At 44.2% G+C, this 13,464-nt stretch overlaps 1 protein-coding gene across 1 annotated transcript; it reads left to right on the top strand.

Annotated features, from left to right (window-relative positions):
* The first annotated feature begins 12,123 nt into the window (after window positions 1-12,123).
* LOC133788626 (phytolongin Phyl2.2-like) lies at window positions 12,124-13,464 on the top strand. The gene has a single exon (XM_062226184.1). The coding sequence runs from the start codon at window positions 12,443-12,445 to the stop codon at window positions 13,190-13,192; it is 750 nt and encodes a 249-aa protein (XP_062082168.1). The 5' UTR covers window positions 12,124-12,442; the 3' UTR covers window positions 13,193-13,464.

A 13,464-nucleotide genomic window follows, 5' to 3' on the forward strand; every position in this document is an offset into this window, starting at 1 on the left:
AAGTTCCCGATCTGGGTTACCAATCCTGTGTTGGTCCCGAAGCCCAATGGGAAATGGTGGACCTGCATCGACTTCTCCGATCTGAACAAAGCCTGCCCCAAAGATTGCTTCCCCTTGCCAAGGATCGACCAATTGGTAGATGCCACAGCGGGGCACGAGCTCATGTCCTTTATGGATGCATACTCGGGCTATAATCAGATCTCCATGAATCCAGCAGACCAGGAACACACTAGCTTCATGACCCCAACTAACATTTATTGTTATAGGATCATGCCCTTCGGGCTGAAGAATGCCGGAGCTACATACCAGAGGTTGGTAAATAGGATGTTTATCAACTAGATCGGGAAGAACATGGAAGTGTATGTTGACAACATGCTGGTCAAGTCGAAAACTGCCGATAACCATGTTTCCGATCTGGAAGAATGCTTTAAGATATTGAGAGAATACGACATGAGGCTTAACCCCCAAAAATGTACTTTCGGGGTCGGGTCAGGAAAATTCCTGGATTTCATTGTCAATACCAGCGGAATAGAAGCAAATCCCGATAAGATCAGGTCGCTACTCGAGATGCCCTCACCCTGGTCGCGAAAGGACGTTCAAAGTCTGACAGGAAGAGTGGCGGCCTTTAATCGGTTTATTTCTAAATCTACCGACAAGTGTCTGCCATTCTACAACCTGCTCCGGGGGAATAAGAAATTTGAATGGACCGAGGAATGCGAACGTGCCTTCCTCGATCTGAAGGCACATTTAGCCGAGCCGCCGGTAGTATCCAAAACAACGGCAAGAGAGCCTCTTTTCCTTTACCTAGCAATCACGGAAGATGCAGCTATCGCCGTATTAGTCCGAGAAGAGGACCGATCTCAAAAGCCAGTCTATTACATCAGCAAGAGGCTTCTCAGAGCTGAATCCCGGTATCCGTTGATGGAGAAGATGGCTTTCTATCTCATTACGGCCTCTCAAAAGCTCAGGCCGTATTTCCAGTCCCACTCAATACACGCCATAACCGATCAGCCTTTAAGGCAGGTTTTGCAAAAATCTGAAGCATCGGGACGTCTGTTGAGGTGGGCTATTGAACTCAGCCAATTTGAGATTTTGTACATACCGCGAACTGCAATAAAAAGCTAAGCCCTGGCTGATTTTGTGGCAGAGTGCACAGGATTCCGAGAAGATCCTGTAGAAGAGTTAGCCTAGGCCTCCTTAGCCCAGGCCTCATGGAAGGTCTTCGTAGATGGCTAGTCTAACGAGAACGGCTCCGGGGTTGGAATCATATTGATATCCCCAGAAGGACATCGATTCCACTCGGCGTTGTGATTCAAATTCAAAGCGTCCAACAACGAGGCCGAATACGAAGCTTTACTGGCTGGGCTAAGGGTGGCCCAGGAGCTGAAGGCCAGCTTCGTCTAGTGTTACAGTGATTCCCAGCTCGTGGTAAACTAAGTGTTAGGGGAATACCAAGCACGGGGAACCAAGATAGTTGCTTACCTGGCCAAGGAAAAGAAATAACTATCTGCATTTGAGCGCGGATCAATCGAGCAGATACCTCGGGAACAGAATGCCAACGCGGACGCCCTGGAAAAGCTCGCTACCTCTGGGGAGACGGAGACTTTGGGGTTAGTGCCAGTAGAGTTCTTGGAAAAACCAAGCATAGAGGAAGTCGGGGCGAAGGTCAAGATGATCGACGCCAGACCGACCTGGGTGACCCCCATCCTCGAATATCTCATAGCAGGAAAGTTACCCGAAGTGCGAAATGACGCAAGGCGGGTACTTTACCAGGCTCCAAGGTATACAGTGATAGATGGGATATTATACCGGCGTGGACACTCTTTACCTCTCCTACGGTGTGTTCTGCCAAGCGAGGTGAAGACCATTTTGCAGGAGGTGCACGAGGGTTTCTGCGGAGATCACACTGGGGGGCAAAGCCTGGCCCTGAAGATATTAAGGCAAGGGTATTACTGGCCCACTCTGTCAAAGGACTCGATCTCCTACGTTAAAAAATGTGACAAGAGCCAGCGATTTGCCACAGTTGCCCGAGCTCCCCCAGTCGAGATGAAGATGATCTCGTCCCCGTGGCCATTCGCGATCTGGGGGATTGACTTGGTTGGTGCTCTCCCTACTGGAAAGGGAGGAGTTCGTTACGTGGTGGTGGCTATCGACTACTTCACCAAGTGGGTAGAAGTAGAGCCCCTGGCAACGATCACTTCAAAAAGAGTCATTGACTTCGTGGTCAAGAGCATTATCTACCGATTTGGGTTGCTAAAGAAGATCATGTCAGATAATGGAACGCAATTCGATAGCGACCTCTTCACCGAATTCTGAAAGAGGCACGACATTGTTAAAAGCTTCTCCTCCGTGGCCTATCCCCAGGCCAATGGGCAGGTTGAGGTCGTCAATAAGACGCTAAAGGCAAGCCTGGATGAAGCCAAGGGAGTTTGGCCCGAACAGCTCCCCCAGGTACTGTGGGCATACCGGACCTCGCATCGAACGCCGACGGGTCATACGCCGACGGGAGTGAGGCAGTCCTTCCTGTCGAAGTAAAGGTAGCCTCGCATAGAGTCTAGGCATTTGACCAAGACCGGAATGACAAATTGCTCTGCGCGTCCCTCGACCTGATTGACAAAAAAATGAGAAGATTCATAGCTGCAGCTCGTGCATTATTAACAAAAGGTCACTCGTTATTTCAATTCAAAGGTCAGGAAACACGTCTTTAGCATTGGCGACCTGGTACTCAGAAGAGTCTTCCTAGCCAGTAAAGATCCCAAGGATGGAGTGTTGGGACCAAACTGGGAAGGGCCCTACCAAATAACCGAGATCGTGAAAGAAGGAACCTACGAGCTAGCTCGACTTAATGGAGAAGCAGTCCCACGGACTTGGAACGTTGTCCACTTGAAGAAATATTATCAATAATATCTTTGTAAGGCTTAACTGGAAAGGCCATCTTTTGTTTATTAAGTAACAACAGCTAATCTTTCACATTGTTGTATATGTTTGTGGGTGTAAGCTCAAGTAACCATAAAAGCGCCTTTCCTGATTACTTGGGGGGCATATATCCTGGATATAACCAGGTCCTAAAACTTAGAAGTTAGTTCAAATTGGTTGATCGATGTTTTTCTTAAAAAACACGAGATATCAATAAAGAATTGACGCGAACTAAGTTTTTAAATTAATATCCTGGATATAACCAGGTCCTAAAACTTAGAAGTTAGTTCAAATTGATTGATCGATGTTTTTCTTAAAAAGCACGAGATATCGATAAAGAATTGACATGAACTAAGTTTTTAAATTAATATCCTGGATATAACCAGGTCCTAAAACTTAGAAATTAGTTCAAATTGATTGATCGATGTTTTTCTTAAAAAGCACGAGATATCAATAAAGAATTGACGCGAACTAATTTTTTAAAATTAATATCCTAGATATAACCAGGTCATAAAACTTAGAAGTTATTCAAATTGATTGATCGATGTTTTTCCTAAAAAGCACGAGATATCGATAAAGAATTGACGCAAACTAAGTTTTCAAAATTAATATCCTGGATACAACCAGGTCCTAAATCTTAGAAGTTGGTTCAAATTGATTAACAGATGCTTTTTCCTAGAAAGCATAAGATGTCAATCACAACACCAACAAAAACTAAGTTCTCACCAAATGCATTAAAGAGAAGTAACAATAAGGTCGAGGCAAAAATATGTAAATGGATTAAAATAAATCTAAGGAAATCAATTGTTTCGAGGATAAAAAACCTCATAATATAAAGTTACAAATGAAAATAAAAAAAGAGAGGAGCAAAATTCCTAAGCCCCGGCAGGATGCTCCGATGAACTCACCCCCTCGGCATCCTGCTTGGTTGCGGTGGAAGTCTCCCCGGTCTCGGAGGGCGCCTCTTGTTGAAGGCGAGCTTTGAACTTCTCCAAGAAGGACTCCCACACGTCTGGCCCTAGGAAGGAGAAGTCACCATCCAGGTTGAAGACCCAGTAATGGTACAGCATGGCCTCCATGGAGGAGCTGGAGGATGCCCTCTCCGCCACAAGGGCAGCCTTGGCTTCTTCAAGTTCCACCTTCGTGGCGTCCAGGGCGACCTTGATAGCCTCGGCCTCCAGCAGTTTGGTCCGAGATGCTTCCAGCTCAGCCTGCACAGTCGCAGGGTGGCTTTAGCATCCTGCTCCCGTTGCTGAGCAGACGCGAGGGCGGCCTGGACAGCCTGATGCTCCCCCCTGATCTCTGCAAGTCTGGCCTTGGACAGAGATATGCTCCGGTGGAGGGCCAAAGCCGCCTGCAAGATGAAAATATGTGAGGCGAGTGCCTTAGAAATTAAGTAGAAAGAACTAATGGTAAAGCGAACTTATCGTGAAGGTCATCCCCAGTGAAGGCTCCATCAAGTTCTCTGGGCTCCTCATCTCGATCTCCCGCAAGACCCTTAGGATGGCATTATAATAATGATCCACCGTATAGCTCGCAGTTACCATCCCTCAAAAGGCCTCAGGGATTTTCTCCAGGGCCTGAGTGTTGACTGGGATGCGCACAGTGGGAGCCGGAGCCGCCAAGGTCCCAGTTGGTACCTCCTTTTCCTGGGCAGGGACAGGAGGTTGCGGGGGAGGTGGAGCCATCTTCTCTACTGCAGGAGGGGGTGGAGGCACTTTCTCCATGGCGGGGGGACCCTGGTTTTTCCCTTTGGCCGGGGACTTGGAGGAAGTCCCGACAACTTTCTTCGCCAACCGGAGCCTCTTCACCAAGGGCTCGGGCGACCTGGAGGAAGGTTTTCCCCCCTGGAACATAGATCGCAGATCGTTACCCTCGGGCTGCGACATCTCCTCGTCTGAAACAAAGACAACAAAGTATTAATATGCATGTAAAAATACTTTGATAACAAAAAGCTAAAGTATGTATCGAAAAAGGTCCTAGCCTCCGAGCTAGAGGAGGAATCTATTATCACGACCTCCGGCCCCGGGGCTTCTACAGGGGAGTCTAAGACGATGACTTCACGGGTGAGAAGAGGCTCTGGGTCTGGATCCGCCTCAGGACTAGATTCCTCTACGTACTGCCTAAGACCCGGAGCTACTACACCCTCTAGAAGGGAGGGCCACGACCTAAGATTGGTCCCGTACTCCTCAAAAAAGGTCGACCTAAAGGTCAGGGTATTATCTACTACTACAGTACCCCTAGGGTGGCCCATATCATAATGCAACACGAGCTGGTCAACACACTGGAGTAGAGTGATGTTGAGATCTGGGTCATTTTGGTGGCGATGAACGAGTTGACTGGGGTTAAACTTAGCAAGCCGTAGGTCTACAGCGGCCCTGTCTAAGTCCCTAAATAAGTAAGGGTTACCTTGGCCAGGGGCCGGCTGCTGCCTTGGACTGGGTCCTTTTTGCATTGATCTCCTGGGCGACCTCCAGAGCCCGCTTCCGGCGCACGAAGGGCACCTCGTTCTCCTCATCCTCGTCCTCGTCCACGGCCTCCTCCTCAGTGATGGGCGCCATCTCGCGAGCAGTGGGTATGGTCTGCGACCTCCTCAAGGCCAGAGTCTGGCCCAGGGAAATTAACTTACACGCTAGCATCGTCTCATCAGACACGAGCTGGCAGTATTCTTTTTCACTTGGGGGGAGCCCTGCCAAGGTTTCATACTGACCCCCAAGGGTCACTGACTTAGTCGTCCTCGCGAAAATAGCTGCACGATAGTTTTCAAATCAGCAACAAATGGAAAGACTAATCAGTGACAAGCTAGCGAGCTAAAGTTAAAAGGAACTTACGAGGACGGTTGAAGTAATGGTATTCGCAGTTGCGAAACCCCTTTGACATGAAAAATTGATCCTTGAAGTCATTGGGGTGGCTGGGCAGCTCGATGATTGCAGCCGAATTGGGAAAACGGGTCAGGTAGTAGAACCCGTCACCTCGCCCCCGTTGCTCTGGGCTGGCTTTGAGGCAAAAGAAGTAAAGGATGTCCGCCGGCGTGGGGACCTCCTATTCCTGCTTCAGGAACAAATACTTCAACCCCGCTAACAGATGGTAGGAGTTAGGGGGGAGCTGGAAGGGAGCCAGCTTCACGTAATTTAAGAAGTCCGCGAAATACTGGTCCAGGGGAAGAAAGGCCCCAGCCTTGAGATGTTCGTCGCTCTAGGCTGCGAACTCCTCGTCGAGTGGTGCGCAGCTCCGCTCCCCCTCAAGGGGAGGTCGGGCGTCCAAGGCGCCCTTCCCTATCTCTATATTGTGGGAAAGCATTATCTTGTTAACTTTCCCCTGGGTGGTGACCTTCGAGGCAATCCTCTCAGCCTCGAAAAAGGCGTCGGGCCCCACCTCGACCTCCTTCTCCACGGTGGGACCAAAGTTGGGGATCGAGGAGTCTGTTGCCACCTCTTTCCCTTTGCTGGCTTGTTGGGAAGACGAGCTGCCAGCACTCTTCTTGGATGCGCTCTTCTTGGTTCCCATCTGGCCGCCTAACGAACAAAGAAGAAAGTTTAGAAAAGGCGGCCTAAGCATATGAAATAATCTAGCGCGAAGAAGGGTTTCCTTTACACGGGCTGAGGTAATCTCAGCCCGCAGAGAGTGAGACCACGCGGTTTTATGAACACGCACCTGTGCTCCCAACGGGTCCCCGATTGCTCGGGATCCATGTGTCAGGAGGGTCAGGATAAAGTTTGCATTGGAAGGAAAGTTTCGAAAGGCAAAACCGCCTGTGAAGCGTGTCCCCTAAGCTACCCGGTTTTTTCACCCTAGAAACTTGTTGTTCCAAATAGGCATAAAAATTTTTACCCAAAAAATCACCCCAGAACTTTGTCCTATGAGTCATGTTCCTAAGCATCCTCTTTCCTACGGTCGATACCCCTAGGATAAAATCCTACGCACAAAGTACCGGCAAAGAAAAACAAGAGACAAACAACCTACTGCATGCGACTAAGAAGAAGGTTTACCTAAGCAAGAAAAAGGGAAAACATTTAAAGTATGCAACGAACAGAGGACTTACAGAAATGTTTCGCTGCGTAAAGACTGAAAGGAGCGTCTGGGTTGAAGTCCTGTTGGAATCGCTGGTACCGGAGTTGCGAAAGAGCCCTCGTGTCTGAAACTCAGGAACATCGGGAATAGTGACCGGAAGAAGGAAAGGGTTTTGAGACTGAGAAGAAAGAAGAAAGAAGAGGAGAAAAATTTCAAATAAAAGGGTGGCTCATGCGAAAGGTGGCCAGCCTTATATATACGTAAAAGGCCAGAGGATGAGGGTCGTTCGATTGTCTTGATGTGGGATACGAGGATCACAACTCGAAAGACGAAACGACAGCTGAAGATAGGCTAGGCCATTTAATGCGATTCTCGGAAGACGAACCGTCACCAACCACAATGCTCCACGTATCCGATACCAGCGTAATGGGCGGGATATGAAGAGTCCACAAAGAAGCCTAAAAGCCCCCACTGTGGCCACAGGTGACGTCATATGCCACGAGTAGGGCTTGGGGGGCAAATGTACGCCCTAAATATCCATGGGTTATTAGCGAGCTGGAAAATGGCATAATTCTATCAGCCACGTGGAAGCCACCTACCCGGAGCAGCTGTTACAAGTCTCTACCTCTTTAGCTCGAGATAGCCAAAGGTTTAGTGAGATTACTAAGGCATCGGATCAGCAGTGTGGACACCACGAGCTGAAACTACATCAAGCTCGGGGTACGAGCTTGAACTGACACTGCCGACCCTTTATAAAGCCAACCACGCAATGTAAACGTGCATATATCAGACCTCACGTGTCTACTCCATTCCTGAATTCTCGGACACGCAGCATAAACGTTCGTGTTCAGACACCCCACGACTGGTTTGGGTCATGCGGCCCATTATCCCCCTTACCTATTGATTAGACCACACTTCATTGTCAGGTTTTAGGAATTAATCATGAATGTCGCAGAAGTGACATGATGGGTAAGAAGGTCATAGGATGACCTCCTTTGCCAACACCCAGGTGTCCTCTCCCTATAAATATGGAGACCCTGGGAGTTGCAAATGGTTGGCTTCTAATTTGTAAAGAAATACCCTGTACGGAATATCAGAGATAGATCAATAATATTGGTTGGTGGACTAGAAGGATTTTAACCTTTGAACCACCTAAAAAACTATTTGAGTTATAATCTTCCTTTGAGATCATTCATCTATTACGATTAATCTTTTAGCACTAATCCCTCTCCTTATTCATATAATTATCTGTTGCCGAAGAACCGCGTCAACAATAGGATACGTAGCTGCTGCAATGTTTGGAGCAAAAGGTTCGAGCTCCTCATCAAAGTAACAATCATCTATCCCCTTTCCAGATAAGAGCTTATTCATCTACTCCGCTAGTCGCTCAAGGGTGAGGTCCTTGGTCTCCAGGTTAGCTAGGGGTTGTTCAACAAATCCCATCCTATTGTACGCATTTGATGGGTTGTTGTCCCTCCAAGCTCGAGCTTGGTTAGGTGGGACATTCCCATTGTCATGTAAGATAGACGGACCTCCCTCATGTCGAGTATAACTCGTATCATTGTTGTGAGTTGGATACCTTCTTTGTGAGTTCAAATGATCGCACAGGTCGGGTTGTGGAGCGTACCGAGGACTTTGCGCTGAGCTAAGGAGATTTCTCAGGTCGCTCTCAGACCTGCCTCCATCCTGGCTGACCATCCATTAACTTCCATTTGTAAAACTTATAGCCTGCGACTGAGATTGAGGATTGGGATTCTCAGCAGTGCCTATGGGGCGTAAGTATCTACTGATGGGGGAGGATTTCTCCTACTATTCCCACGAGCTGGAGCATCTCGTTGTGGGTGTGGGGGTGTAGGATGTCTAACCGGTGATGGCAGATGCCTTATTGGCGAGGCTATCCTGGTTCCATTAGGACGAACTAAATTTTCCCACCTTGGCTTTACTCTAATGTCACGAGTTCTCTGTGCCTGGGGTTCTGCTCCCGAAACAGATGGATTTGCTGGGGTGTTTTGTCTTCGTGAACTTGTCCCAGCTCGCCCTGGTAGGTTGTTGTGATTATTCCTGGGAATCTGTGCAGAAGGCACGGAGCTGGGAATCACAGTTTTGACCGATCGACAAACATGCAGATGATAATTCCTGTGGTGACCAGTGGGCTAACCACTACAGTGGTTTCACTCTGAAGATAAAGAGCTCGGGGTGGTGGTCCTAACAGAACGATTATGTTTAGGCCGGTTATTCCTGTGGGACTTATGAGACCCACTTTGCCTATTTCCGACATTGACGTCGGTTGCAAGAGTTGGTAACATAACCAGAACCTCCTCGATTCGTCTATTTGCCCTAGCGAGTTGGCGCCTTAATTGGGCATTCTCCATCTCAGTAGCAGTTAAATATCCTGGATTAGGATTTGGTAGGAGTGATGCCAAACTCCCAGCGTCATCTTGGCCCACCGATTGTTTCCCAGGATGAAACTTGTAAAGCACTAATTTCCTCTCAACAAAAGCACTAAATTGTTGACGCGATTTTTTGCCAACAGTAGATTAAGAAATCTAATAGGGATGTTAGTGCTTATTTGTAAACCGTAATGAGATAATAAGAACCCTTTCGTATACACACACCTTTTACGTGGTTCAGTGGTTAAAATCCACCTAGTCCACGAGACAATATTATTGCTTTTCTCTCACAATTTCTGTAGAGTTTCAGTAATACAAAAAGGCCGTCCCTTTCCATGTCCATTATCCCTGATATTTATAGGGGAATTTCCTGGACAGGTTTGGGTAACCGTGTGAAATAAATATGGTGTACATTTAATAGAGATTATTCCCATTTACATTGGGATATGATTTGATAACATAATAGAATATACTCATGCTATCTCGGATAATAAATGATAAATACTAATACAGCCTGGGCATTGATGAGTGTATAAAGAGCCTCCAAGTCTCTTGGGATCCCTCAGTATGCGTTCTAACAAGATTTCTACGAGCTGGATATCTTTATCGAGGTGGGGATCCAAGGTTATCCGAACCTTAGCTTGGCTTAACTTCAGTGCGCCCAAAGGAGGATTTGGCCACTATAGATCTCGAGCTGGATCATTATCATATGAGGTGGCCTGAAAATAACATGGATGTCATACTGCCAAGTCTCAACTCGAGCTGCTCACATCATTGTTAACCAAAGGTTCTACCTGGCTGCTTTTCCACGTATTCATCAGCCAGCTGTACTCCGAGCTGAGTGACTAAACTCATCCTAATTTTTAGGGTACAACACAACCCATAAATCGATTGCCAGTCTCGATTGTCTTACTAGAATTGTTGATCTACTAATTTTGATATTGGGTTACATAAAATTGATAAAAAACGTTAATTAATTTTGTTGATTCAAAGCCAGATATTGCATTTTATTTAATTATTTGAGCTTCCATAGAAGGAGATAATGACGAGAACAAAGGAGATGAGATGATCGATGTCAGATTTGTAGGTCATTGAGGTGATTAGTAGAGATGTCGAAAGTGGTTGTCCTTTTTTTGAGAGTTGAGTGGCTTTTTAAAAATTTTATTGAAAAGGAAAATGTCATATAAAATATAGAATAGTAAAAAAATGAAATAAAAAAGTTAAGTCCCGTTCGGTAATGTTTTTGTTTTTTTAAAATATAAAACAATTGTTATATGTTTGTTTTTTTTATTTTAATAATTAGAATTATGTTTGGTAACTGTAACGGTCTAGACGGTGAAACCAACATGGTCGTTGGTGACACAAGTGATGATGACCCATTGTCTTTTAAACAGGTAATGACTAGTCCTGAAAAAGAATTATGGCTCGAAGCCATGAAATAGAAAATATAGTCCATGTAATATTTTTTTGGTCCTTAAAAATAAAATATAAATATAAAAAATGCAATATCGATATCACACTGCATTATTACCATAAATTCTGGTCACCATGGCGACAATGAGAGACAAGCAGAGGAGAGGAGGAAGATGATGGGGCGGGAGAGCTTTCGAAAGGAAGGATTGATGGTGAGGTTGGAAAAGCAGATTCGTAGGGATGTTGGTAGTCGATCTTGAGAACATTTTTCTATTGGCAACACTGTCACCATAGTGTTGATGGAGGAGAAAAAATAGAGCATATCTAAGTGGAGAACAGGCAATGGCTAGTCCTGAAAAGGAATTATGGCTCGAAGCCATGAAACAGGAAATAGAGTCCATGTAATATTTCTTTGGTCCTTAAAAATAAAATAAAAATATAACAAATGCAATATCGATATCGCACTGCACTATCACCATAAATTCTGGTCACCATGGCGACAATGAGTGACAAGCAGAGGAGAGGAGGAAGATGATGGGGCGGGAGAGCTTTCGTAAGGAAGGATTGATGGTAAGGTTGGACAAATTTGTAGGGTTGTGGGTAGTGGATCTTGAGAACATTTTTCTTTTGGCAACACCGTTACCATAGTGTTGATGTAGGAGAAAAAATAGACCATATGTAAGTGGAGAAGAAAAAAAATGTAGCAATTCTAATAAGTGAGTTTAAGTTTAATTAATTTTTATTTAAGTTATAAAACATATGATTTTATTATTTTTAAATTATTATCATTGTAAAATATCTAAAAAAAATATCATAATTTAATTTGTTTAATTATTTATTATTTTAAAATAATTATTATTGTAAAATATCTCAAAAAAATCTTATTTTGATTTGTTTAATTATTTATTATTTTTAAATAATTGTCATTGTAAAATATCTATAAAATATCGTATTTTATTTTTTTTGAATTATTTATTTTATTTAAGTTTAAGTATTTACAAACAACCGTTAAATATAAAAATATTCGGTTAAATATAAAAATATTTCGTTAAAGTTAATATTAAAAAATAAAAAAACTGTTAAAACAAAAAATTTCCATTATCTAGACATTTATTATATAGAAGAGATTTTTGCAATCAAATTATTTAAATAAAATAATGATGAACTTTTTATTTATTTTTTATTTACATTATATTAAAAAATTGTCAATAATTTGTTATATTTGTTTGCATACCGTGATGTCCTTTTCCTGATTGTGCGCTTGTGTCCCATAGCTGAGTTGGTTTTTTTTTTCCTGCCCATTATTGAGGGTACTTACGTAATTAAAGTTCAGTCACAAGGGCTATTCACGTAAGCGCAAGAGTCAAGACATAAAATTTTGTTTTGTTTTGTTTTGTGTTGTATCGTCCTCCCAACCAAATCCAGCTCTTTAAAATTCTTTCAACCAATCTTCTTCCCACCATTTCAAACCCTAGCCAGAATGATGTGACCGAACAGAAAGCCAAAGATTCTGAAATGAGCTTAGAAGATTCAAAATATTCTGAGATTTCGTTCTGACACACAAATCGTTATCATTTGATCGATTCCAATTAATGATGTGACATCTAGATTGGGATCCAAATTCAAGCTTGTGAATCCCCGATTCGGGATTCTATTTGAATCTCTTGACTGTGTGTCGCTTCAATTTGTTCTTGAATTTAAATTTTGTATCAATGATTTCGAATCCAGATCTCATCTACTACGCTTGCATTGCCAGAAAGACCACAATTCTTGCCGAGTTCACCAAAGAGACCGATCTCGAAGACTTGGCTCGTCAATGCATCCTGAAAAGTCCTCCATACCACTCCATTTTCTCTCACACCGTCAGAAAAAGAACCTACATCTTTTTAATCGAAGACCCTTTTGTCTATTTCGCCATTTTCGATCAAAACCTCGATCAATCGGAGACCCTTTGGTTCCTGAACCGTATCAAGTCCGGTTTCGAAGACTCTAGATCGAAAGGCTCTGAAAATTTCAACTCTCAAGCCGAATTTGATTCGATTTTAAGGGAAATTATGGTGTTGGACTTGGACTTGGTGAGTTCCACGCCTAGTTTGTCAAGTTCAAGTCAAAATCCCAGCTTGGATTCTTCCGCTAGAGGTCAAAGTTTTGGGTTTACACCTTTGCTTGGGGTGAAACCCTTAAAGGGTTTGAAGAAGAAGAAAAAGAGATTGTCAGGGGAGACCAATGGAGATCTTGGAAAAGATTCAACTATGGAGAATACAGTGGATGTGTTTGATGATGTTAATGGTGGCGTGTCTATGCAAAAGAGTGTTTCTCCTTACGTGGGTGATCGCCAAAAGGCGAAACAGGTATGGAGGAAGCATGTTTGGGTGGTGTTGTTGCTGGATTTGTTTGTTTGTGCAGTTCTGTTTGGGGTTTGGCTGTGGGTTTGTAGAGGCTTCAAATGCATCGAAAGTTGAATTTGAAGTCTTTGAATTCTTGTTCTGATAGAAGGTTCGGTTTGTATATTTGGGTTGCTTTAAAATCTGAATTTGATTATCAACGACTACACAAAAAGAAAATACTCCGACATATGTGTAAGTAAGCGATGTTGGTGGGTTCTTGATTTTGTATCGATTTGTACGTTACTACTTTCTATGCCTAGCTGCTGTCAGTGTCATGTAATGCATAAAAAATTGAATATACACAAAGATATTGCCAATGCAAGCAAGGCATTGATGTTCTTCTCCCA

Source organism: Humulus lupulus, chromosome 7 (assembly GCF_963169125.1).
Source record: "Humulus lupulus chromosome 7, drHumLupu1.1, whole genome shotgun sequence".
Classification (NCBI taxonomy): domain Eukaryota; kingdom Viridiplantae; phylum Streptophyta; class Magnoliopsida; order Rosales; family Cannabaceae; genus Humulus; species Humulus lupulus.

Coding starts and splice junctions, on each gene's coding strand:
- LOC133788626 (XM_062226184.1), top strand. CDS start 12,443: ATGATTTCGAATCCAGATCTCATCTACTACGCTTGCATTGCCAGAAAG.